The sequence below is a fragment of the Leptidea sinapis genome, chromosome 1 (genome assembly GCF_905404315.1).
Source record: "Leptidea sinapis chromosome 1, ilLepSina1.1, whole genome shotgun sequence".
In the NCBI taxonomy this organism is placed as follows: Eukaryota; Metazoa; Arthropoda; class Insecta; order Lepidoptera; family Pieridae; genus Leptidea; species Leptidea sinapis.
The window spans coordinates 8,787,524-8,815,520 of NC_066265.1; the positions used below are offsets into that span (position 1 = coordinate 8,787,524).

Genomic DNA, 27,997 nt, shown 5'->3' on the forward strand with positions numbered 1-27,997 from the left:
GAACTTTCTTTCTACAAAGAAAGGCTAACAAATTTTAATATTCATAGCTTGAGCCAAATAAGAGATTTGTTGGATTTGATGTTTCTATATATTTCTATATTTAATGTGTAACTGACCTGTTGGCATTACAATTGTAATTAAATACAATGGCAATGGGCCAATCTATGTATATCGCGACAGATAACTTGATAAGAGAAGAGCGATACCTTTAAAATCAATTAGAGAGTGCAGCGCGGGCAGCAGCTACACCTTATAAATTTTGATTTGCTTGAGAATGTCGAAGAATACGTTTCTGCGGCAAACGTATATCTATTTTTAAAGCGTTATCTGTGTGACGTTAACGTATAAGTATAAGTTAACGTATAAGTTTGATTTTTCTACAGCTTCTATTTCAACTCCACGCGTACCCGAGATAAAAGGTCTTGACAGACAGAACTCGAACGTTTCGAATTAATTGATTAAGTTAAAACGTGGGTAGTTAAATGACCTAAGTACTGAAACCCCAAAAAAGCTATTGATTACAATAGTTCCATCCAACCACGTTGTATCTACATAAAAAAATACTTAAGATCACGCTTCTTGATATCAACAAAAGCAAAGTTCGCTATGACAGAATCGACAGTCAAACAAATCAGCAAACTTTCACGCACATAGATCAGAATGAGCCGCCCCACGACCCAGCTACCAGCCCTTCGAAGATTTTTGAATGATCGAATCGAATTGAGATATTAAATTAATGAGAACCATCTTCATACCTGTTACAGTCATATGATTTTTTTCCACTCAAACAAAAAAACAACTAAGTACTATATCACATCAATATAAATAAAATGATAAAGTATTGCCTTTGTGCGCGCAGCATGGAAAAACTATTGGATATTTTTTAATATATAGTCTTCAAAACTTTATTCTTTAGACACTTGGCTATTATATAGAACACAAATATTGCGATATCTTCATTTAATATAAGATCAATAAAGTTTTAAGAAACAAATTTTTTATAAGTACTACGTGCTTAGTCATGTGTGTACGCGGATGACGTCGCGGGTATCTGCTAGTTACTTAATTAATTGTATTAAAAAAGTCCTGGTATTTACATAATTTTGTAGATTTAAAGGGGCACTTACCTGAAATACGACACTCATGTGCTTATTATAATTACTGCACTATTCGGTATCATTCGATATTAGTAGTAGATAAATACCCAACTAATAGAGGTATTCGTAGAGGTATATCTCGGTATAGGTATAGATATGGTGAAGGCTCTACTGTCGGATGAGTTTCAATTTGGAATTATTAGGTAAGGTTATTTATTACATAAACCATTATTTATAATAAAAAAAGTGACTTAATATGATTTAAATAATATTTTTATAGATTGTAAGCATAAGTCAGTCTGAGCAGTGTGTCATCTGTGTTTAGTCTTTTGAAGGAGCCGTCTGCTCAAATCTCGATGCTCGAGTACTAGACCAGGCGCTGCTCGTTCGACCGCAGCTGCAGTGTAAGAACAGTTGGTCAGAACTGAGCAATGTGTCCGTCTATGTCCAGTCTCTTAAAGGAGCCATCTGCTAGATGCTCGAGTACTCGACCCGGCGCTGTATGTTCGACTACAGCTGCAACGTAAGAACAGTAGGTCAGAACTAAGCAGTTTGTCCGTCTATGTCCAGTCTCTTGAAGGAATTGTCTGCGAGAAGCTCGAGTACTTGACCCGGCGCTGCACGTTCGACTACAGCTGCAGCGTAAGAACAGTAGGTCAGAACTAAGCAGTTTGTCCGTCTATGTCCAGTCTCTTGAAGGAGTCGTCTGCGAGAAGCTCGAGTACTCGACCCAGCGCTGCTCGTTCGGCCGCAGCTGCAGCTTGAGAACAGTAGGTCAGAAGTGAGTAGTGTGTGTTAGTCAATGTCCAGTCTCTTAAAGGAACCGTCTGCAAGATGATCGAGTACTCGCCCCGGCGCTGCTCGTTCAGCCGCAGTGTTAGAGCAGTAGGTCAGAAGTAAGCAATGTGTCAGTCAATGTCCAGAGTCTTAAAGGAGCTCTCTGCCAGATGCTCCAGTACTTGGCCCCGGCTCTGCGTCAGTCGATGTCAAGTTTCTTAAAAGAGCCGTATGCAAGATGCTCGTGCTCTCGGCCCCGGCGCTGCTCGACCGGCCGCAGCTCCTCAGATACGCGCTTCTTGCTTTCTGCCGCGAAGAATGACGCGCTCGCTTGCAATTTCTTCAACACGTCATCTGTTGAGTATTAGAACTATTATTGTGAATCCAATTGTTAATCATTTTGCCAGTGTCAGCTTTAATCTTCTCTGCTGTGTGAAACTTTTTTTTTTGTATACTGAAAAAAAAATGTGAGCAATCTACTACTAAGTAGAATAGTATACTAGATAGTGCTCGTTGCTGCAATCTTAAGGCGAGTAGCATATGTGGGGTACATAATTACCTACCCGTCCGCAGAAATGCCTAGTCCTTTGATTGACGAAGCTCAACAGCCATATAGTCTGTATCACGGGGAGAGAGAAACGTCTGCGTATTTTGTCTCTCCTCTACAATAGCACTAAAAATTGCGAAGCTTATCCCGAAACGCAGCCCGTGAGTATAGCGACTTATAAGGCATATTATGAACTACTCCATCGGCATGCATACATAGAATGCCCAAGAAATGAGGACATGGGTCCTGATCTCTTTGGAAGTCTCTTTCAAGACAGGAGAAACAAAGGGGACGGGCAAACGCGCTTTTGCGTTGGGAATTACTAATGCAAATTTGAAAAGGTGGAGCAATCAATCAATTTGTGCTCCGGTCCCTTGCACTAGGTAGACTCTCATAGACCGTGTTGTATGACTGTAAAACCGGGAGAAAAAGAGAGTACCAATCGAAGTTGAATTTAGCCCGTTTACGGATCTGTTCTCTAGACTTGGAAGGCTGCGATCCAACCATGATATCAATACCTGACGTTCATCACACGGAATCCATCGGAAACGGTGGCTTCGAGTTGCCTTATTTACTGCATTTTTCATGCAACATGTGGGGCTTAAAAGACCCCAGTGACACAAAAATGTATGTTAATATATTTCTTTTTCACAATAACACGGCTTTTTCGATTCTTAGAGTAGTTTGAGTTGCGGTGTTGCCAAAGACCCAGCAACTTACGTGCGTAAAGTCCGTTCGGATCCTACTAGACCTACTTAGTATTCATTTGTTGATAATATAGGGACTCTCAAGAAGACTAACTAAATTCTGTTATTTTAAGATTTACTAAGTATCAATTTTTTTTGGGGAATTGTCAACCTTGAATTGTGTAATGCTAAATGGGAGGACAAACTAAGAAAATCTCTCTATAATAAATAAAATATTTATAATACACACCTTTACATTCATTGACAGTCTCGTAGTCTCCGCCAACATCTTTAGGAAATATGTGGGCAGGCATGAATTTTTCAAGAGCAGTTACTCCATCTTTGTAAACGTGTAGATTGTCCCGGAGCTGGTTGCTGAGAAACGGCTTAGCAAGCGCCAGCAGCTTATCGATGTATGAGGGAGCACTTATCAGGTGAATCCGTTTTAGTTGCAATGGTATAGCTTCCTAGAAATTGAAAGCAGAGTTTTTTTAGACGTTAAATGGTCCTATTATTATTTTATTTACCAAACTATAACTACAGTCGTACAATAACAAAATTTTCTTTGGTTAGCGTGAGTGTTTTTATATTTATACAAAGTACTTTTCAAAGGAATATACTAAATATAATATGTTTTACACAAATAGATGATGGGTAGCAGCATTTTTCTAAGAGAGCACTACCATCTACTGTGATCACCAACCCGCCTGCCAAGCGTGACGATTGTAGCAAAGCCCCCCAAAACGAAAAATGACATGCACTGTAAGGCCCCGGCTTCGATCGTGTTGGCTACGGTAGCAGCCACATAAACGACTGGGTAATGTAGGCTAAATCCGATTGGCGCTGGCAACATATAATAATGTCAAGGCACAGCGGACCGACGAGAAGTTGAAAGAACTGGAAGAAGCTTTGAGCAGAATACGATGGGATATCGTAGGGTTATATGAGGTACGAAGACAAGATGAGGACTCGATAATCCTCAATTCCGGAAAATCGGCTCAACTTTCTGGAGGGTGACCTGGAAGGTGTCGGGTTCCTCGTTCGTGAACTCCAGGCCCAGGGGAACGCCCGAGGCAAGATGCTAACTGACTCCATGGAGAAGGAGGATCTCTATATGATGAACTCTTACTTCATGAACAACGCAAATAGACTTGGATCAGCTCCGATGGTGCCACCAAAAATGAGATTGACTTCAATATCTCGACCGAAAGACAGATATTCAATGATGTCTCTATGATCTTTCATAATTCAAAACTGGAGCGGTCTCGACTGGGGAAATTTACGCTTCGACCTGCATTCATAACCCGGAAAACTTTCATCTCGAATTGCAAAACTGCTTCGAATGCCTCGGTGACTGCGTTGAAGTGGACGAGTATAATAACAGGTTCGTGGAAGAAGTTTAAGCGGCTGGGTCTAAGTTCTTCAAGGCCAGCCCTTCAAAGAGAACTGGAAAAATCTCAGATTTTACCCTCAAATTGATGGATGTACCTAAATAATCAAATGGTCAGCCCCCGGACGATGATTCTGTATAGGCAGCTAAATAGAATCTCCAAGTCATTAACTCATGATATACGCCGCTAAAACACAGACTCCCTTATTCAGTATAGTGTGCTAACTTAAAGTATTGCTAATTCGCACTCGGCCTTCTTCTATTAACCTAAGTCAGAATGAGAAAAAACACTCCTTAGCGGCTGTTTAAAGTTAGCGGACCATTATGAATAAGGGGGAGAGTGTATAAAGGCAGCCATTGAGCGTAACAAGGGCTCTAAGGTATTTGAACGAGACTTGTCTATTGGGCAGAGCCAACTGACTAGTCTGAAGACCGTTTACGTCGGGGTCGTTTCGTCTGAACCCGAACATTTAAGGGAAGTCGAGAATTTTTACGGATATTTGTATAAGACCACACGGGCTGTTATCAACAAGACTGAAGACTGAAGAGCCAAAGTAACCCGATACTACACCGACGGTATCCCAGATATCAGCCTGTAAGAGATTAGTATAGCCCTAAAACAGCTTAAAAACAACAAGGTGCCGGGTGATGATGGAATTACAGCCGATCTTCTGAGAGTTTGTGGTATTCGTGTCATTAAGATCCTCCAGAAGCTATCCAATTCCGCCATCCTCGAAGGCAAAACGCCGCAAGCATGGCACAGATGTATGTATAGTGGTGGTGTTCTTCAAAAAGGGTGATAATACTGTCCTGACGATCTTGAGACATATATCACTTCTGAGCCATGATATAAGCTGCTTTCTAGGGTTATCACGCATCATCTCGTGTGCATGATTGACGACTTCCAGCCTCCCGAACAAGCCAGATTACGAATTGCGGTAGGCTATACAGAAGACGGAAGAGTATAACCAGCCACTATACTTAGCGTTGTGGACTATGAGAAAGCCTTTGATTCCTTCCTCCAAAAAATCTCGTCCCAAATATTCGACGTATTCTCGCTAGGAGGCGATAGGCTATTATTTGCGATAATTGTAACTGCCATTTGCATTTTGCAAAAGGTACCTAATTATTTTAGAGTTATTAGGTTTGTTAGTTTTTTTGACAGTAACTCAAAATTGCAATAATAAAAAATATATTTAAAAAAGCATCAATATAAATCTCATTTTCTCTTCTGAATTGTAAAAACAGTTATAAAATGGCTCTTTATCAATATTATATCAACTATTATCCGTCCAATTTTTATAAATTTTCACTGAAATGCCTGAAAAGCATGAAAAAAGTGAACTTGGCTTGTAATATATTTTAAAAATATGAGCGTTTTATTCTAATTTTCCGCTGTCATAACCGTTTTTTAAGCTTACAAGTTCTCGCGTGTGTCAACAGGGGAACAACTCAACTCAAGAAGTTATAAACACAACAAATGCGATGCGGAATAATGACTTCGAGCAAGAACTTTAATTAGGCTAAATTACAAAATGTCTTAATTGTTACTTAGTATGAATTGTTTATTGTTCTACTACTAATTAATCTATTACTGGTTCTAAATTGTATTTTACATTTGCAGTTTTTGCTTTATTCACATTAGGTATTGTTTTTAATTAATTTTATGGAAATTTTACAGAATGACCTTAAGTTTAATTCTAATTATTACAACTCTCCGCCTGCTTCCTTTGTGGTCATTTTTTTTAGTTTCTTTGAAATAAGTACCTACTTGTTAGCTTAGGGCATTGTAGGTGAGCTAGAACACAGTCGTACAATAACAAAATTTTCTTTGGTTAGCGTGAGTGTTTTTATATTTATACAAAGTACTTTTCAAAGGAATATACTAAATATAATATGTTTTACACAAATAGATGATGGGTAGCAGCATTTTTCTAAGAGAGCACTACCATCTACTGTGATCACCAACCCGCCTGCCAAGCGTGACGATTGTAGCAAAGCCCCCCAAAACGAAAAATGTCATGCACTGTAAGGCCCCGGCTTCGATCGTGTTGGCTACGGTAGCAGCCACATAAACGACTGGGTAATGTAGGCTAAATCCGATTGGCGCTGGCAACATATAATAATGTCAAGGCACAGCGGACCGACGAGAAGTTGAAAGAACTGGAAGAAGCTTTGAGCAGAATACGATGGGATATCGTAGGGTTATATGAGGTACGAAGACAAGATGAGGACTCGATAATCCTCAATTCCGGAAAATCGGCTCAACTTTGTGGTCATTTTTTTTAGTTTCTTTGAAATAAGTACCTACTTGTTAGCTTAGGGCATTGTAGGTGAGCTAGAAAACGGTTATGTTTTTGAAATAATCTGCCAGCCAAATTTAATAACGTTTGTTTGTTTTACAGGCATTTTAGTGGAAAAAAATCAGAAAAAATATTGAATTAATATCAATTTTTGTCTCGCATTTTTGAACTTAGACCGATAGTTGTTGTTTTAATATTGATATTTATAACCAATATTTCATTGTTTTAATGAATCAGAAGAAAAAATGAGATCTATATTGATACTTTTTTTAAAAAAAATTTTGATGTAGCAATTTTGACTTATTTTGAAAAGTTATTAATACTTAATATATTTATTAAAAAAAACATATCCCACGAATATAGCAAATATTATTGACTATCAATATATCACTTTCTCTTTCTTCCATCAACAGGGTTCCAGAGCTAATAATCTCAAGTCAGCTACGATGCCCGTCTTCTATCTGGTCTACGTCTTTCCCTGCACGGTGATGGATAACAGCATCTAATGCTTATCATGACATCAATGTATCGTTCTGAATCTTATCTCTCCGTCAACTCTCAAAATCACATGGACATCTCCATTGTCAAGTTTTCTTGAAATGGGAGAGAGCTGCTTTGGTTGAGATTTCGAAAGATGGGGGATAGACAAACTGCGTTTTTTCAGGGCGCTTTAATTCAGCACAATAATTCCTGTACAGCGTAGACGTAATGGACAAACTGTTGTTTCAGGTTTGTTCTTTGTTTTAATGGTTTGTTTCATATGCGTCTTAAGAACATACGAATATTTCTATACATTTTTATCATAAGTTATAAATATTATTGAGTGATAAAAAAAAGACGTTGAAATCACCTGGAAATAGCAAGCAAACAGTTGGATGTTGCGTATGTCTATCCTCGCGATGTGGCCGAGCGAGTAGTTAGAGAAGTTGACGACCAGCTCCAGCCCCGGCCAGGTACCTTCCTCATACTGCCAAACATCCAGGATCAACAGCAGACCTCTGGAAAATAAAGAAATTGAATTATAAAAAACCATCAAAGTCAACCTCCAAAAGAATAAAACTGGAAATGCATAAAGATATTTTTACAGTCATTTTATCAAAATGTAAAATAATTTTCAACCAACATGTCCAAAAGTTTGTACTACCCATTAAAACAAAGATTTCGATGTCAGGATCAACCAGGCACCAAAAGTTGCGACTGTTTTCGAGCATGACGCATGGACCTGCAATGACTCGCCCTAAGACTTCACCACTACCAATGCCATATAAAGTGAAGGGAAGGCATTAAACACGCAAACAACGTGTTTTTTTTTGACAAGTTTTATGGACGAAATATAACTTTTGAAGCTACGTACACTGCTTAATCCTGTTACACATACCCTTAGGTCTGTAGGTTGACAATGCTGCGTACAGTTAACACTCCAGAGCTATTTTCAACTAACATTTTTCACTGCAGTTAAATAAGTTTTTTCTTGGCATGACGCATTTGTTAAGTCGGAAACTTAGAAGTGATATTGAAGTTACTTCCTTAGGCGTGTTATGAAAAAATAATGAGGGTGAAATTTTAAGATGCGCGCGCTTCACTGTAACACAAAAGAAACAGGGTGAAGTTGGTTCCTTAAATTTTCTGAGGTTTGTGACATTCCAAATTTTTTTTTTTTTGGTTTCTTCGTCCATTATTAGGATTGGCAAAAGGTTCAAGCCCATACAGCCGTATTCGTTATTTAATAATTAATTGTCAAAGCCGTAGTTGCAAGATTTTTACAATATTGATCATTCTACAAACGTAGAATAGCACGAGGTATAATTAATAATTTTAAGGATTTTTGCTTTGTTACAGCAAAAAAGTGTAACTGCGTGCATACATAATTACCCATGATTATTTATTCAGATTAGTAAACAATAACAAGGATTGTAAGAATGTAAATTGTTTGCGCCTGTTAAAATGTTACGTTTTTCACGCAAGAGTTTTGCTCGAAAATATGATCAGGTGCTTCATTATATTTTGCAAACGATTATTTGCAAACTGCGATGTTGCCAGAGCGTACACTTGCACATACATAGTGTCTGCCTAGCTTCACCTATTACGCGTGTGGTATTATTAGTTTTCACCTACCTATATTAGGTCCAGGCGTTTTCTTTGTTCTACTACTTTGTTGGATAGATGGAGGGCGGGTGGCTCTTAAATGAACTCATATCGCTCAAGGTCGCTGGCATTTAGTGTCGCCTTAAGCAATCATGATGATTCCTACCTGATTTTATTAAATATTTTCAAAATACTAGAACGCTAGTCTTTAGCCACCTCAAAGCTAGGCTTTATTATCATTTGAATGATTATTTGACCCTTTCTATAAATTTTGTTTAATTTAAGCTTTGAACCTATTAGGAAGCATTTCCAATATGTTTTCAGAGAAAATGAAATTTACAAAATAACATGAAAATGAACGCAATAACGCGATAAATAGGATCTCCAATTTACACACACTTGAAGATGTATGTTAGTATAAACAGTATGTTCTTGTTTCTTTCTGTATTAATATTATGCTTCTCTACGCGCTATCCCTACTGATTGAGACGGTAATGTAAGCATACCAGATATTTATATGTATTAGAATTTTTAAACCTAGATCTAAGTGACTCTCTTGGTCACATTTTAATGTAAACTCACAGAAGCAGCATTCTGCAAGCCAAAAGCAGAATCAATATCAGCAGCATTACCCCACAATAATATACTGTATGACATAATGCTGCAAGAGTTCTAAAATAAACCAATCTTGAAGATCAATGTCTGTTAAGTCTCCAAAATCATGAAGAGCATAATTAACCGCCAGATCTTGGTATACCTAGAAGGTCACGAATTGATCAACGACTGTTACGACAGTACGGCTTTTGCTATGGTCGGTCGGCAGGTGATCTTTTGGTTTACCTAACACATAGATGGCCGGAGGCCTGAATATAGCGAAGGTCTTTGATCGCGTATGGCACAAGGCACTTCTCTCAAAACTTCCATCTATTGGGCTTCCCAAATGGTTTATACAAGTGGACCTTCAGCTTACTCACTAGGCGCAGCGTACAGGTCATTGTTGACATATTATATGAATCTTATATCGAGGAAGATTGCTATGGCAGACTAAACCTACTACAGGTAAAGTTATAGGTCATCTAAGTAAATTTCAATTTTTCAAAATTCCCGCGGGAACCATGGACTTTTCAGGGATACCATTTTTCCCAAGCTCTAGTGTATCGCTGTACCCAATTTCATCAAAACGGTTCAGTTCCGACGTAAAAGCGTAATAAACATTACATTCATATTTATAATATTAGTAGGGATTATAATTATTCTATTTTAAAATTGAACAATCATTGCGAAAACATAGCACGATTTGGTTGTTTTATATGCAGATCGGGGTTTGTCTAGCGCCTAATGATTTTCTCAAACATGCAATGAATGACAATGATGCCTATCTGTTTTAGTGATGACTTACTTGACGAGGTCCGTGCAGCTAAATGCGGTGACGTCAGTGTTGATGAGCTGCGAATAAAGGATCGCGTTACCATCGTTGGAGCGCGCTGGCAGTGGTAGTATTAAACTGAAAATTTTAATAAACAGTTCAACATTCACATTATAATTCATATTCATTTCAGGAGTGAACCTACTTTAATGACCTATACCTTATGACCTTCTTAGTGATTTCCTATTTAATCTTTAATTACAAGTTTGTTGATTACAAGATGTGATTTGGATTGTAAATTTCTTCACATCTCTCTCTTGCTACCAACTGGCGCCAATTCTGTTTCATTATCTCATCTACAGGAAAGCTGAAGAATATTAGCTTTTACATATTTTGTAAATAAGTATCAAATATCACTAGGTAACGATACTTCCGTGATAACGTGTAAATAGCACTAGTATTTAAGCGTTCACGATTTTGTAGGCCGTTCACATTACACAAAATACAATATTGTTAATCATTGTTCACTAGGCCTTTAAAAAAAATTAACAAATAAACAACCGACTTTAAAAACACTATTCCAAACCAAAAGATATAATATACACTAAAAAGTATAAAAATAATTGCGTATTTTTATACAACCTAATTAATAGATCTAATTCTAGTAACATAGAACATCGAAGCACCAGCTTTCAAATAAAATAAGAATTATCAAAATCGGTTCACCCAGGCGAAAGTAACAAACATAAAAAAACATACAGACGAATTGAGAACCTCCACCTTTTTTGAAGTCGGTTAAAAAGAGCGCCTCTATTGTGTTCATTTCTGACAGTGTCCTTTCATCTGTCTCATTCTGACAAGCGGGTCTTGTCTGGGGACTTGTCAATAATTAATACCATATTAAATGAAAAAATATTCGCTTTATTAAATTATTTAAGCTTTTTGCATATCAATCTTATGTAAATAAAATAACCATACCGATGATAAGTCACACCCTTTTTTTTTGAGTCGTTAATGTATTATTTAAGCACTTTTTTTAGCACACTTACGCTTGTTGATTGATACACAGTTGACACACGACTTAATAGAAAAGTTTGCTTACTTTGTCTTTAAGCACACTTTTGCCGTTCCACTGTCAGACTGCGAATGATTTTGAGTTTTCTTTTCTCGACGAGACCCTTAGACTTAGACTCTTAGACTATGAAACGTGCACTGATTTGACATAAGATTGACTTAGTAATTCCAATAGAGCGACGAAGTATAATCCGGCTACGTTTGAAAGCGAAAGTAATTTACTAGTGGGAGGCTCCTTTGCACAGGGTGCCGGCTAGATTATGGGCCCTATTTCTGCCGTGAAGCAGTAACGTGTAAACATTACTGTGTTTCGGTCTGAAGGGCGCCGTAGCTAGTGAAATTATTGGGCAAATGAGACTTAAAATCTTATGTCTCAGCGTGACGAGCGCACTTATTGTAATGCCGCTCAGAATTTTTGGGCTTTTCAAGAATCCGGAGTGGCACTGAATTGTAATGGGCAGGGCGTATCAATTACCATCAGCTGAACTTCCTGCTCGTCTCGTCCCGTATTTAAAAAAAGGAGGCGAACAGTTGCTTAAAACGTAATGGATTTCGGCTATCTCCGTTTTTTACAAGATTATAGCCATCATCTCTCAGTCTATCTATTACTGCACGTTTCATACAATCGAGTAAATCGCTTTTTAATTAGAGAGTTTCACTAGGCTGATTATATACTATTAATTGTATCTGGTTTTCACGTACAAATTATTCAGTATCCTCTGCAGATCGCCATCGTCATTCCGCGCCTGGAAGTAGTCGGTGATGCTGGTTCGTAGGGTGTAGTTCAGGTCGATCAGCTGCTTGGTGACTTCTGTGCTCCTGTTGCAGCTGTGGTACGCCAGCACCAGGTCTAGATCTATTAATGTTTTTGATGTGAAACGTCTATTAGCATTCTTTTAAAGGCATATATTTTCTCAAAATTGATTCCTTTAGAATTCTTTTTGATGTCATTTCTTATATACTACTACCGCTTCGGAAACAAATGGCGCTCTGAGAGGGATGAAGCGGCGCAAGAAACTCTCCCAGCATTCTTTTTTTTTTGTGCTCTTTTCAATCAATATATAGAATACTGTACAGTCACGTACTTTGTCAGTAAAATCGTCCAGTTCATTTCTCTATATTAGCTGCTCAATATATTATTATTTGATTTAGTACCTTAGATGTGTGTACTTATCCTGTGTTATTAATAGAGGCCTGTATAGCCGAGTGGTTAGCGGTCCTACCTACTAAGCTAAAGGTCCCGGGTTCGAATCCCGGTAGGTGCAAGCATTTATATGATGAATATGGATGTTTTTTTCCGAGTCATGGCTGTTTATATGTATTTATGTATGTTTTTGTGTATGTTTATATGTATTTATATATGTTTAAGTATATTGTATTAAATATAACGTTGTCTTGCAACCCATAACACTATCAAATACGATACTTTGTGTAAAAAGTGTGTCAATATTATTATTATTTATTCCAAATTTAAAAATTTTTGTTTTTATCTTACCCACAGAACAGGTAAGTCTCTTTAAACTGTTCTGTCATCTAACCTTTGTCACTACAGAATAACATGACAGGGAGAAGTTATTTTAAATTTGGAGTAACTTAGTATTCTGTTTGATTAAGGCGAGTGTTACACATTTAAATAAAACACTTTTTATTGGATTAAGACGTGTCCCCTAAAACGTGATCTGGAAATGCCAAGGTTAACTAATATAATAAGATATCTTCATGAGATGCATAATAGCTTTAAGGATAAATGTATACACTTTTAAAATAAAGTCCCAGCCACTGGTCAGGCATTATCTATAAATAAATTTAAATGTTTTATTAAAAAATGGCGAGATCGACTGATCGAAGATCCTACTACTACACAGCTGAATATCTAAGTGATCGGACATACTGGGACAAGATTATGATTATTTTATATCAATAGCAATGACAGTACAATCCTATTAATATTATAAATGTGAAAGTTTGTATGTCTGGATGTATGTTTGAACTTCTTTAACGCAAAAACTACTGAATGGATTTTGATGAAACTTTACAATAATATAGCTTACACACCAGAATAACACATAGGCTATTATTTATAAAACTATCGCGTGAATTATACTTTATATGGCAAAACAACGTTTGTCGGGTCAGCTAGTACCTATTGTATATTTTATTAAAAGGAGCGCATAAAAAGAATGCTGGGAGAGTTTCTTGCGCCGCTTATTCTCTCTCAGAGCGCTATTTGTTTTCGAAGCGGTAGTAATATTAGAAATAACATCAAATAGAATTCTTAAGGAATCAATTTTGAGAAAATAAATGCCTTTTATTCCTGCCTTTTCCGCCTTTTCATACAAATCTAACTTTTGCTTTTACGCAAAACTATAGTAAAAACGCAGTTAGAATTACACGCGTTATAAAACATTTAAAAAGTGTTTTAGTAAATTGGAGTAACTTTTAATTGCGTTATATTTACCTGACGTACGTATGCCATATAATTTTTCTTTGCTCAAGGTACGTACATTCATTCTGTAATTATTATAGCAATAAAAATAATATGAAAAATATATTGGGTTATTTTTTTATTATAATTTGATCCTTTTTTTAAAGGTCTTTGGTTTTAATTAACAACCATTTTCAATATTTACCAGGATGTATTACACCTGACGGATGTTACGTGATGTTAATTACTTTTTTATTTCATTCAGATATACTATTTTCCAGTTATACAGCATAAAACCTCGTGTAGTTTTTTTGAAAATTGTTTATCACCAGGAATACTGGCATAAGACATGTTTGACATGTAGCTGGCAACTTCGTAATGTTTGATTGCTTACAAGTTTTATCAAAGGTATCAATGTAAGGACAAGTTAAATTCTAAAGCATTGACTTTAAAAAAGGGTTTATCAGATACCATTGGTGAACAAACACCTATATGAGTAAAAATATATAAAACAATTTCGAAAACCTTCAATGAATGTTATTACTGGAATACAATTCACAATCTTATTAATAAATCGATTGGCAAACTTGACCTAGCACCCTTGCCCCGTTTCTGGCCCCGCGCTAATTCCTCCTCACAACGTGTAGGATACCTACAAATATATAATCTGTGACTGTCCAGTAAAAAAAACTGGACGGTACATTTACGATGCCGTATTTTACAATCTACCTAGATATTTTTTCTTGGGTGGTGATTAAAAACTATAATATAACTATAAGTGTGTATAATATTTTTTCTTTCGTTCAAAGAGATTTGCCAGCATGACGTATGGACCAACAATCGCTTCCCTCTATCATATCTTAAGGAATGACATCCCCCCCTCACGATGTCATCATAATACAATAACGTATCTAACATATCCCAGGTACACTATTGAGCATAATTTTATACCTCATGCAAGTGTATCTGTGGTTTATAGGCAGTATTCGCTATCATAATTTCGACAATTTTGAAGGTAGGGTCCTGTCAACTCTATGGCTTTTAGTAGACCTTGAAGACCGAATTCCCATGTAGCCGTGTGCTTACAGTGGTAATTACTATGCCTTGGTCATGCCAAACGACAGTCAATCCGCTGAAGTTTTAGTTTTGAGTATGATCACCTGTTATGTATTGTTCGGGTAGATGTGGTTGGGTCTGCAGCCACCTTCTCAGCAACGTCACATCTTCCGCCGTCACTCCATGACTCTTCTTGTACTCCTCCTCTATGGGAAACTCTATGGGTTCTCCCGGTCGCATGGTTACTTCACCGCTTCTACAATAACACCTGTAAGCTAACTGATGAATATAAAAAAACTACGTTTAAAAAAAAACCGACATCAAAAACTGAAAAGTATCAAATAACTAAAAAAATAATTTAATACAGCTCTTATGCAAACCTTTACCTTTAATATAAATAAAATACTATTAATTATATGTACCTATTGATAGGTTTTAAGTCGGTGCCTTATTAAAATTTTTAATTATTTGATACTGACACGGGACTGGGTCAGGGATTGGAAATAATACTCCGCTTATAGGAACGAGTCTTTATTTGCGTTCACTTTTTCTGAACTTGCACTACGCCGGTCTGCCGCTGTTCCTCTTGTGGGCGGCGGTACCTTCAACGCGTCACACCGCACCGAACACTAAGTCTCTTCTATCTTCTTCCTCTTGGAACACTTCCACTTTTCACTACTTCTTCTTTTCTTCTTCTTCTTCTTTACACTTTCGAGTCAGAACTAGAACTGCCGTAGGCCACGCTTAGTACGGCTTATATACCCCCGGATCCGTTCTATTTTCAAAATGATTCTCCCATTCCATCTTTAAATTTAAATTGTACTAGAAAATTCTTTTAACTATTTTTATCCTGCTTACACATTTTCCACCCCTTTTTTTTTGTTCGATTTGATCCTGAACTAACTAGAAATTTCCTTTAACTTCACAAAACCCAAAAAAATCCATACACTGGTAGGTGTATCGAACCCGGGTCTACAGCGTCTAAAGTACACAGTTTTCCGCTGAGCTACGAGTAATGCTGACGGAGCTGTTGAAATTAACAATGTCTTGAAGTTTGACAACTCTCGTCATATACTTCGAAGGGTTGCTACGCAACACTGCCCCCTCCCAAGACATGATCGTCCCGATCATCGTTGCTTCCGTAGTACTTAGCCACCCGATCGACATGTACGATTTTCGGGGGACATCGAGGGGTACGCTGGATCCTGAGAGTCACATCATTTATCCTTGTGATTACTTTGTATGGTCCCTCCCAACTTGGTTGGAGCTTCGGAGACTTCCTCTTTCGCCTTACAGGATTGTGTAACCAAATCAGGGTTCCCTCTTCAAAACCAGGAATATTAGCTCTTCGATCGTAGCGGGTCTTCATCCGTTCACTTGCCTTAAGCCCAGTTGTTCTAATTTCCTCGTAGATGTCAACCATATTTTTCCGTAACTCATCCACATATTCTGTTATACTTTTCGGAGTATCCGGTGGACAGCCTGAGAGTAAATCAGCTGGCAATGCAATTCCCTTCAAAATTGGCTTACGCAGGAGTCACCGTTGTCGCCTCGTGTATTGCGCTTCTATACGACATAAGAAACAGTGGAATGTACTCATCCCAGTTATCCTGATGACTGTCCACTACTTTTGCCAGATGTCGCTCCAATGTTTGGTTAAACCTCTCCACCATCCCGTCCGACTGTGGATGATATGGCGTAGTTCTGGTCTTATGGATTCCCAAGATCTTGCAAACTTCTTGAAATACTTGTGATTCGAAGTTCCGCCCTTGGTCACTGTGCAACTCCAAAGGCACACCGAATCTGAAGAAAACTTCATTCACCAGCTTCGTCGCAACGGTAATTGCTTCTTGATTCGGTAGAGCAAATGCTTCCGGCCACTTCGTGAAATAATCCATCACCACCATTATGTAACAGTTTCCAGATTTGGTGACTGGGAACGGTCCGGCCATATCCAGAGCTACTCTTTCCCACGGAGCCCCAACATTGTACAACTTCATAGCTCCTCTGCTTCTGGTCTGAGGTCCTTTGACAGCAGCACAACTCTTGCATTTTCGGCACCAGTCTTCCACATCATCACGGCAATGCAACCAGTAAAATCGTTCTTTAATTTTTGTGAGAGTTCTTCTTATTCCCAAATGTCCACCTGAAGAACCATCCTGATAAGCTCTCAGGATCTCGTTCACCTTCTCCCTGGGAACGACCAGTTGCAGATGGCAATCCTTTCCTTGCGGGGTTTCCCATTTACGACAGAGCAACCCGTCATGCATCACCAAACTGTTCCATTGTGCCCAGAGACTCTTGGTAGCCGTACTGTGTCTAGCCACTTCAGACCATTTTGGTTTAAGTGATCCACTTGCTAGCCAATGTAAAAGTGGTTGAAGATCCTTATCATTTTCCTGAGATCTGCTCATTGCATCGTTGCTCCAGTTCTCGTCGATCGAATCTGTTCTGATCAGCCGGATCATAAAATTCTCTTTCTCCTCCTGACGAATGCAATGTTTGCATTCCATCGGACAAGGTCTTCTAGATAACGCATCTGCATTTCCATGACTTTTTCCTCCTCGATGCTAGATTTCAAAGTCATACTGTTGAAGTTACTCAATCCATCTGGCCAAAATCATACTCTTGAAGTTGCTCAATCCTTGTCTTTCCGGATTCTTGAATTCTAGTAACCACTTCAAGGCGGCATGATCAGTCCTTACGAGGAATTTGCGACCCAACAAGTACTTTTTGAAATGTTGTAATGTCTTCACCACGGCCAGTAACTCCCTACGAGTTACACAGTAGTTTCTCTCCGGCTTTGATAAAGATTTGCTAAAGTATGCAATTACAACTTCTTGATCTCCTCTCTTCTGAGATAGTACTCCACCAATTCCAGTGTTGCTAGCATCAGCATCCACTATGAATCTTCCCTCTGTGTCAGGATATCCGAGGATAGGTGATTCACATAGTCTTTTCTTCAACTCTAAGAAAGCTTGTTCGCATTCTTCATCCCAGGAAAAGGCTCTTTTCTCATCCGTCGGAAAACCCTTTCACAAAGCGTCGATAATAAGAGCATAGTCCTAGAAATGCTCTCACATGTGTCTTTTCTGTCGGCGTCGGCCAGTCTTTGACAGCACTTATCTTGGCAGGATCCGTCACAACGCCTTGCTCCGAGATAACGTGCCCCAAGTAATTCACCTGACGTTGAAGGAAGGAACATTTCTTTGGACTCAACTTCAAGTTGGCACCCTGCAGTTTTGTGAAGACTTTTTCGAGCTTCTTAAGATGATCTTCAAAACTTTGTCCCATAATGATTATGTCATCCAAGTACACAAGGCAGGTTTCTCCCAACATACCTGCCAGCACATGCTCCATCAACCATTCGAAAGTAGCTGGGGCGTTGCATAATCCGAAGGGCATTGTTTTGAACTGCCATAACCCTTTTCCAGTTGAAAAAGCCGTCTTCTCCTTGTCTTTAGGGTCCAGATCGACTTGCCAGTAGCCACTTCTCAAATCAAGAGTAGAGAACCACGTCATGCCACAAAGTGAATCTAATGTGTCATCGATTCTTGGCAATGGATAACTGTCTTTCTTAGTTACATCGTTCAAACGCCGATAGTCCACACAAAATCTAGTTGATCCATCCTTCTTCTTCACCAGAACCACTGGAGAACACCATGGACTCGATGACGGTTTTATCACACCATTTTCTTTCATATCCCGAATCATGTCTTCCACTTCTTGTTCACGTGCAAACGGAATACTTCTTGGTCTTTGCCTTATCGGAACACTGTCTCCTGTGTCGATCTTGTGTTTCACCAAACCAGTTCTTCCGATGTCCCCGTCGTTCTTCGAGAACATCCCGGCGTAGCGTAGCAGGAAATTTCTCGCTTTTATTAACTGTTGCTTGGTAAGATTGTCCTTACAGCCATCCAGAAGTTTCTGTATGTTCACATCCTGGCTTGCAGTTACGGTCTTCCTCCCTTCTTCACACTTTCTTAACCAAGCTATCTCCTCACAACCTCCTATCACTGTTCCTTTCCTAATGATTTGCTTGTCCTCATGAGGATTAAACACGGGAACCATCGCAAATTGGGAGTTTCCCACATCAGTCCTGGCTGGGATCCATTTCGTGTCCGATGTCTCTCTTTCTATTAAAGCGCATTTACAAGGTCTTCCTTTGTCATCTCTTGGCAGGACTACCGGGACCAGGGTCTGCGATCTCGGATTTAAAGTAGTGTCTCGTAAGTACAACACTTTCCCAAAAGTTCCGCCTTTTATTGGAATTTCTTCACCTCCATGCTTCAATACACCATGTTTCGTGTTAACCATAGCATACTGGGCTATATGCTTGCTTTCGGCTGGAATCTGCTGGTACAATTTTGCGGAGTCTTAACCCCCGAGAATCGTGGCGAACTGCTTCCACTTCCAACGCATGTGCCACCGCTTCCTTCAAGCTAGTATGATGACTCAGTCGTACGGCTGCTCTTACTTCGGCGTCCCGTATTCCATCGATTAACACTTGGAGCAACATTTCTTCTATTGCAGTTGGCGACGATATGCTTTACGCACTAGCTTCTCAGCTTCGAGGGACCACTGCTGCAGAGGTTCGTTGGCCCTTTGACTGAGGTCCTTAAGCTGCGCCCGATACACATGCTCAAGGTGTTTATCGCCATAAGGTGCCTCCAACGCCAACGCGTTAAGAAGGTCCGTATAGGCTACTTCCTCCTTCCCGGCGCCGAGTGCTTCCAATACGGAAAGTGCTTCATCACGGAGTGCTAGTGTGAGGGCAGAGTGTGCTTCTAGGTCACTCCAACCACTTGCTCTTCTGACCGTCTCTAATTGTAGCTTGAAGGCGGCCCAGGAAGACTTGCCGTCGCAGGGGGGTACTTTCAAACTTCTGGTCGATGTGATTCCGCAGGTGACTCCTGGGTTGGCTGAAGGACCCCCCCCCCCCACACACGACCTTCCTATTGAGCTGATGAATTGTTGCTTCCATCTCCCCCATCTTCCTTTCCACAGTGTCAATCCGGGTGATCTCCTTTTCTACAGTGTCAATCCTGGCGATCTCCTTTTCTACAGCGTCAATCCGGGCGGAGTTTTTCTGCACCACTGATAAAATTTCCTTGGAGAGGCCTTCATGCAGACCTCGCAACTGCTCCTCCTGTCGACGTGCTTGCTCTTCCTGCAAGGATCGCAGCTGCTCCTCCTGTCGACGCACTTGCTCCTCCTGTCGGAGCGCTTGTTCCTCTTGCAAGCCCCGCAGCTGCTCCTCCTGTCGGCGCGCTTGCTCTTCCTGTCGGCGTACTTGCTCCTCCTGTCGGCGCGTTTGTTCCTCTTGCAAGCCCCGCAGCTGCTCCTCCTGTCGGCGCGCTTGCTCTTCCTGTCGGCGCGCTTGCTCCTCCTGTCAGCGCGCTTGTTCCTCTTGGAAGCTCCGCAGCTGTTCCTCCTGTCGGCGCGCTTGCTCTTGCATCATGGCGGCCATCTGCTGCATGAGCGCGCTGATGTCTACGGCAGGAGCCTGCGGTGCTGACACGGTCGCACTGAGTCCAGAGCCGGATGCTTGTTGTGACTCGTCCTCTGCCGCTGCAGCTGCTCCCGCTCGCGAGGTCACTCCCTTCTCGTTCCTGGGCACTAATGGCATCTTTCCAATCCCACTACTGACACCAATTGACACGGGAGTGGGTCAGGGATTGGAAATAATACTCCGCTTATAGGAATGAGTCTTTATTTGCGTTCACTTTTTCTGAACTTGCACTACGCCGGTCTGCCGCTGTTCCTCTTGTGGGCGGCGGTACCTTCAACGCGTCACACCGCACCGAACACTAAGTCTCTTCTATCTTCTTCCTCTTGGAACACTTCCACTTTTCACTACTTCTTCTTTTCTTCTTCTTCTTCTTTACACTTTCGAGTCAGAACTAGAACTGCCGTAGGCCACGCTTAGTACGGCTTATATACCCCCGGATCCGTTCTATTTTCAAAATGATTCTCCCATTCCATCTTTAAATTTAAATTGTACTAGAAAATTCTTTTAACTATTTTTATCCTGCTTACATATTTTCCATCCCTTTTTTTCTGTTCGATTTGATCCTGAACTAACTAGAAATTTCCTTTAACTTCACAAAACCCAAAAAAATCCATACACTGGTAGGTGTATCGAACCCGGGTCTACCGCGTCTAAAGTAAACACTTTTCCGCTGAGCTACGAGTAATGCTGACGGAGCTGTTGAAATTAACAATGTCTTGAAGTTTGACAACTCTCGTCATATACTTCGAAGGGTTGCTACGCAACAATACTTTTCAGTTTTTGAAATCTGTTTTTTTTAACGTAGGTTTTTTTATGTTTTGCTTTTTAGTGTTGGTTAATAATAATAATATATAATCAACCGGAATTAAAACTCCTAAAAAAGCCGATCACAAAAAACAATTATATCGATGATATATTAGATTATATCGTAGACAAAAATTTTCATAAAGAATGTTTATCTTTTCCGCATCGAACCAAAGAAGAATTACGTAAATCGGATCATAAATATCAGAGTAATCGGTGTACAAACATAAAAAAAATACCGATCGAAATGAGAACCTCCTCCTTTTTGAAGTCGGTTAATAAAGTATTGTTTGATTTACTTACCATGCCGTCAGCGACTAGAGTTGCCAATTTTATTAAAAGAAATATATAAAAATAATATGGGTTTGCATAATATTACAAGACTGGCACTAATATAGTAAAAATTGTGTAAAAAATAGTACTGTAGTAGTATTGTGTACTCTATTAGTGTTGTAGACAGGGTGTTCCTTATTTTTGACAGCAATTTTTTTGTGCCTACTTGAAGCGCCACTCGTGAGCGTCCAGAGAATTAAGTTTGACGTATAATATGGCTGCGAGCGAAGCCTGTAGTACTCTGAAGTAATATTGCATTTTGAATTAATTTCGGTCGTTTTCCGTGTTATTTATATTCAGGAATCAACGTTATAAAGTATGCAATTTTTTTTTTATTTGAACGGTTTTCCATGAGGTGTTTGCGTAGAAGTAACATTTTTATTTTAGTTAACCCGACGTTTCAAGACCATTCCAGATCTCGTTTTCAGGGGGACTGCAGATGAAGTGAGTCAAAGATAGTATTTGTCATAGTTGTCATTATGAAGTTTAGCGCCATTTATTTCCTCGGACACCTCGGTGGTATTTGCTGTATATAGATGGTTTTTGGCAAAATTTACTGACAGTGTCCTCTTCTTTTACGCAAACACCTAATGTAAAACCGTTACAATTACACGCGTTTTAATCCTTTAAAAGTGTTTTATTTAAATGTTTTATTTTGGTTGATTTAGTGATGTAAAAAAAATCCCATCCTCGCCCCTTACCACACAATGCCACGCTTCATGACCCCCTCTCTGCCCCTTAACGTGTGACGTTACTTATGGAAGAACCTAAATGCCGGCATGAAAGTGAAACGCGCGTAAGGCCCAGTATCCTCCAAAGCGAAGAGGAGAGGAGATATATTTTGATAACAAATCAGATTTCGTTATTTCCACATCTCCTTTCCACTTAGCTCCGGTGGAAATAGATCGAGCGAAGAGGAGAGGATATGTCTCATTTGTCTATAGAAATTTTTGCCGCGTCGAACGATCTAACAGCGCAGCGGAGCGGAAATGCGTGTAGACAAGTGTCCGGGCGCCCATTTCCCCGCTGCCTTCTAGCCGCAAACCCGAGAGTGTTGCTATAAACACATCTCTCCTCTCCGCTTTGGTGGATACCGGTCCTAAGATGAGACAACCGATTAAGTGCGTCTCGTATTGCAGGTACAAAAACAAAATTTTATGCAAGAAGAAAAAAATGCCGTCTAACTCGACCTTTATTTTTTATTTCAGGTTATTCAACAGTCATGCAGAAATCTTCTATTTAATATTTTCCTGTTATTCAAATCCTACATAATTTATTGGTGTTATGGTTTTAATTTGTATTGTTTACACACATTTGTAAAAATAATTAACTATTTTATTTGGGAAACAAACAGTTCAAGATAATACACTTAAAAAATTAAACATAAAATATAAATCACTGACGAATAAAAGTTTCCACAATTAAATCTAAAATAATTTAATATAAAAGAGAATGTTTGTTTGTAAGTTCCCTAATAACTCCTAAACTATTCGACCGATCTCAATGAAATCTTTTGTAATATGAAATGAAATGTGATTTTATTTGCAGGAAACATTGTACTTAAGATGTTAACAATATAATGGATAATCCAATATGTTTCGTCAATTGACATCCAAAATATGTTACAAAATTGTCTAAACACTACTCGTACTGTTATACCGAAACATGTCAGATTTCACAATAGATTCGTTGAAGCTCAAAGAAGGTTTACATATATAACTTATATGGCAAAACAACGTTTGCCAGGTCGGCTAGTAGTACATAGAATAATTCTTTTAAATTACAATTTAAAAGTACCTATATGTATATATTGAATTGAAAATAATTATATATTGATAGAAAATTATTAATAATTTTAGTAGGTAATAATAAAATACATTTTTAAGTTAATAAAGAGATGCAATATTACTTAAAATAGATGAGAATAATTAAAACTACGACATTTTCTCAACTTCTGTAACGAAACTGAAAAGTAATTAATTGAACTGTATTCTTTGTTGTATAATAAACAGGAATGATGAATGAAGGCATTTTGCGAAAGAAGGCATAGATAGATCCCAGCAAAATAAAGTATAATATTATCAGTAGGAAGCCCCGGCCGCAAAAAAAATTGTACATAGTTATTTAGATCCGGTTAGCCTTGAATGGGATGAAAATTATTTGCTCATTCTTTATCAAGGCTGTATTATGTTATACACATATGATAACTATTATCTATCTATACATATAAAAATGAATTGCTGTTCGTTAGTCTCGCTAAAACTCGAGAACGGCTGGACCGATTTGGAAAATTTAGGTCTTGAATTATTTGTGGAAGTCCAGAGAAGGTTAAAAAGGTGAATAAATAGGATAATGCTGCTAAATTAAATAAAAACAACAAATTTGTTTTTCCTTTGATGTGTCCATACATAATTTCTATGAGAGAATTTATTGACGCACGGTTTGACACTTCTGCTGTGAAACAATTTCATTACGACAGCAGGGTGCATATTTTACGAAGTAATTGTTGATGTTATGATATATTATTGACAAATTCATATAAAAACATTATTTTATTTATTATATACAGAACAACGTCTGTCGGGTCAGCTAGTTTATAATAAAAATTTGCTGATAATATTTATTTGGATATATCCGTATCTGTAAAATATACATAGATTATCATTGTATTTACTTTAATTGTATTATAAATATTACAGGTACGTTTTGTTTGTACTTTTGTACCTAGAGTTGTCAATCCTACTATATAATATAGTAGTAGGCTTTACCACCATATTTAATCAGCACACAGTTCGCATATTTCCAGTGATGAACAAAATATATTTATAGAGCTAGCTAGTATTGGTCTGATAAAAGCAGAGTTAATGTTTTCTGTAATTTAAAATAAGATAATAATGATAGTAGCAAAGGGTTCCATAAAGTAAAAAGAAAACTCAAAGCAGTAAAAAATATTTATACACTGGCCTTCAAAAGTAAGTATCACACTTTTAAAATTTGGATAACGTTTTAAGTTCACAAGATATACTTTCGAAATAAAAAGGACTCCAAAGAGAATTTAATTTCGTACATAAAAACTTTATAGTCGGTAACCTTCTTTTAAGAATTGGCTGAAAAAAAACTTCAAAAACAAAAACATTCCTTTTTCATAGTGGACGTTTCCGAATTACAATTTTACCGTTCACATTTTTCTTTCTGTTTTAAATTTTTTTCTAGATCGATTGGTCTTGTTTTAAAAATTTATGCTAAAAAGCACATAACATTTATTTATCATGCCTCTTTCAGTTGAAGAATGTGCTAGGATCATGGCTTTTCTGGAACTAGGCATCAGTATGCGTCGCACTGCAAGAATGGTGGGTGTGACGGTACGAACGGTCCAGAAGGTAAAGCGAAGGTACGAAGAGACTGGACACCATATGAGGAGACCTTGTAATAGCAGACCCAGGTGTACCAGTGCCCGAGAAGATCGTTATATTATTTCCACTGTGTTAAGAAATCGCCACCAAAATGCAGTTGAAGTCCAGCAACAGCTACTTCAGACCCGGAGGGACTACATTAGTGACAGTACAGTGAGAAGAAGACTTGCTGAAGCAAATTTGAAACCCCGAAGACCAGCGAGTGGCCCAAAACTCGAGAGACAGCATCGAGTAGCGAGACTGCGATACGCCCGTGAACACATGCAGTGGGATGAAGAAGAATGGTCAAGAATTTTGTTTGCAGATGAGTCTCGATTCTCCCTTTACACTTCTGATGGAAGGCGAAGTGTTTACAGGCGACCTGGTGAGCGATACCTTCAAGCCTGCATCTCAGAAAGAGTCCAATACGGTGGAGGCAGTGTACATGTATGGGCTGGCATATCTTCACAAGGTCGCACAGAGCTAGTAGCCATAGAAAATGGCACCCTCACTGGGCAAAGATATGCTCAAGTGATTCTCAATGAGTATGCAGGGCCGTATTTAGCAAATATGGGTGATGGATCGATGCTGATGCATGATAATGCCCGGCCACACACGGCTCATATCGTACAAGAGTATATTCAGGAGGTCGGTATCAGCGTGATGGCTTGGCCATCAAGAAGTCCTGATCTCAACCCGATTGAACACGCCTGGGATGCTGGGAGCTTGGGAGGCTAGTCAGAAATCGCAGACCACCACCTACTACCCTCAGGGCACTACAGCAGGCTCTGGTAGAAGAATGGGAGAATATTCCCCAACAACGGCTCCGAAACCTAGTTTTCAGTATGCCAAACCGGTTCGAAGCTGTAATCAGAGCTCGAGGAGGCAATACCAGTTATTAAAAATTAAATAACATGTAATACATTTTAGTTGAATTTTTACACTAAACTAAAAATGTCTATTTTCATTATTTTATCTTTTTTAAGTTAAAAATTTTACTAATGTATAATTTTAGTTTCTAAGAATTAAAGCCTATAAAATTTGCAACAAAACGTTTTTAATCTTAAATCTCTACCTTCTATAGTTAAGAAAAAAAATTAATTTGAAAAGTGTGATACTTACTTTTGCAGGCCAGTGTAGATATCTTTAAAAAAGATTTACTAAATCCCTGTCTACTATATTTTTTTGGGTAGGTACTGCATCCAAAAATACTATATTCGGTCTAAAAAAAATTGGTAGCCCTATTTGTACCCCACTCAATATGTTAAGTACATTTTACCCCTTAATCTTAGGACTAGTTATCACAAATATGTTGTTGGTAGGTACCTATTTCATAAAAATAAATTTATCTTATTACTTATAAAGCAATATTTATTATGTTATTAAAAAACATACCTTAATATAGCCAAGACAATATTGTATCGATTAAATTCACGAGCCAGTAGTTAAATTTTAACAAGAAAAACAGTCAGCCAAGTGCAGTCACTGAGAATGTATATAGAGTAATGGCAGTGGTAAATGATAGTATTGCAGATAATTACCAATATCAGAGATAATCCGGCAGATAACCGATGTGATACGAACGTCGCGATAGTCAGTAGTCAAAACACTCGCAATTTGTTGACGGGTTCGCAGACAATAATTATTAATGCAAACCGCACGATCCGCAACTGACTGGCCTTCACGAAAATATTAGACTTCCGAACAAACATTAAAGGTTGATATATACATACGTCATTATAGCAATACGTACAAGAGTCGTGACCCGCCGAAGTGACTCCAGCTAGCTGCAGGAAAACTCCTGGACCAAGTTGATAGCTTATTGCACCTCGTGCAAGGTGCTTACAGATTACGGGAGATCTTAATTGTAAATTCCAACTCTGTTTTTATGACAATAAGGACTAGACGAGAAGGACGTTCAACTGATGTTAAGTGATACGTCCTAATCACAAATTCTGAGAGGCACTACAATTGCGCTGGTCATCTTGAGACATAAGATGTTATGTCTTATTTGCCCAGTAATTTAATAACGGCGCTCTTCTGACTGAAACACAATAATGTGTAAACATTACTGCTTCACGGCAGAAAAAGGCGCTGTTGTGTTATATACTATAGCCGGCATACTGTGGAAAGGCGCCTTCCATTGGTAAAGTCACCTCTTACGACCCTCGGGCTTGGGACTTCCCTATTCTTTTTATGCCCCAAGAAGGCAAATTTCTTGACTTTGTTCTTGTTTTATCATCAGTACGTAACTCTTCGTGTCTGATTCGTCTTCTCTGATTGTTGTGATAAGCGCGGCCCGATTTGGCTCATTGTTGGCTTCAGATACGAAACCTTAAATAAGCAAATGAGTTTTAATATTCAGTCCTTCAGTTCCCCAGTACTTTTACCAGTGGGAGGTGTGTTATCGTTAGTATTTTCAACACCTATCTGATCTACCTGAGTGTAACTTTCATTAGATAAGAATTATCTAATACCTACAACCTACAGTGGGGAAGTGTGTAACTTGGATATCGAATTACACGTATTGTAACTTCAAAATGCTTGTCAGACGCCATCATATAAAATTTAATACAGCACCATCTATTGCAAGATGCGCATAATGGCATAACAACATGTACATCTAGATCCGATATAATCGGTTAATCAAAATACAGTGACAAGATATTTCAATTACCGTCCACAAGATGGCGTTTACACTTGGTTAAGTTAGCTTCGTCGAACAACAATTGCGATCTGCGATGATGCAAGAAATTGTAGAACTCCTTTTTGTTCGGCTTATAAGCTTAGCACGCACTGCGATTAAAGGCGCAATTTCGCGTACAACCATTTGGCAACAGGCTAGCCTTTTGCTTAATTTAATTCCAGTACCACCATGGATTTCTGGCGAGAAGCGTGTGATGCGGCTTTGGTTTTTTAAGGTAAAAAAAAGAAGACGTAAACATCACCGCCACCATACGTACTAGGCGTACCATTAACAGATCAAAGACATTTGAAAGGATATATCTGCAAAATGTACAACAATGTGCGGCAGCATTTAGATAAGTTTTTAATTACTACAGAATGTCCATTGGTACTTTTGACAAATTATTAAAATCTGTGGGCCAATATCTATAATATGAAGACACTGTATTTCGTACGGCAATATCG

The 27,997-nt window shown here is 38.6% G+C and overlaps 2 protein-coding genes across 9 annotated transcripts in view; one reads left to right on the plus strand and one right to left on the minus strand.

Annotated features, from left to right (window-relative positions):
* Window positions 1–27,997, plus strand: part of LOC126971584 (cuticle protein 16.8-like) — a 112,077-nt gene that overhangs the window by 61,939 nt on the left and 22,141 nt on the right. The gene's annotated exons all lie outside the window — the stretch shown is intronic.
* LOC126970558 (alpha-tocopherol transfer protein-like) lies at window positions 1,294–26,533 on the minus strand. 8 transcript variants are annotated; one of them, XM_050816872.1, is made up of 7 exons: window positions 26,389–26,533; window positions 14,911–15,074; window positions 12,028–12,181; window positions 10,285–10,389; window positions 7,651–7,798; window positions 3,358–3,574; window positions 1,294–2,228 (listed from the first exon to the last, which is right to left on the minus strand). In XM_050816872.1, exons 2-7 carry the CDS (start codon window positions 15,044–15,046, stop codon window positions 2,074–2,076), a joined length of 915 nt encoding a protein of 304 aa, XP_050672829.1. In that variant the 5' UTR covers window positions 15,047–15,074; window positions 26,389–26,533; the 3' UTR covers window positions 1,294–2,073. The 8 variants fall into 8 exon arrangements, with proteins under 8 accessions (XP_050672829.1, XP_050672772.1, XP_050672616.1 ...); XM_050816815.1 differs by having other exon boundaries at window positions 14,911–15,062; window positions 26,389–26,520; XM_050816659.1 differs by having other exon boundaries at window positions 14,911–15,081; window positions 26,389–26,520.

What these genes read in the sequence shown, in the direction of transcription:
- LOC126970558 (XM_050816872.1), bottom strand. Translation starts at nt 15,046, where the DNA reads ATGCGACCGGGAGAACCCATAGAGTTTCCCATAGAGGAGGAGTACAAG. An exon ending in CAGAGGATACTGAATAATTT is followed by an intron (nt 10,390 to 12,027) that starts GTACGTGAAAAC and finishes TAAAATTTTCAG; the next exon opens with TTTAATACTACCACTGCCAG. An exon ending in GACTGTCAATGAATGTAAAG is followed by an intron (nt 2,229 to 3,357) that starts GTGTGTATTATA and finishes AATACTCAACAG; the next exon opens with ATGACGTGTTGAAGAAATTG.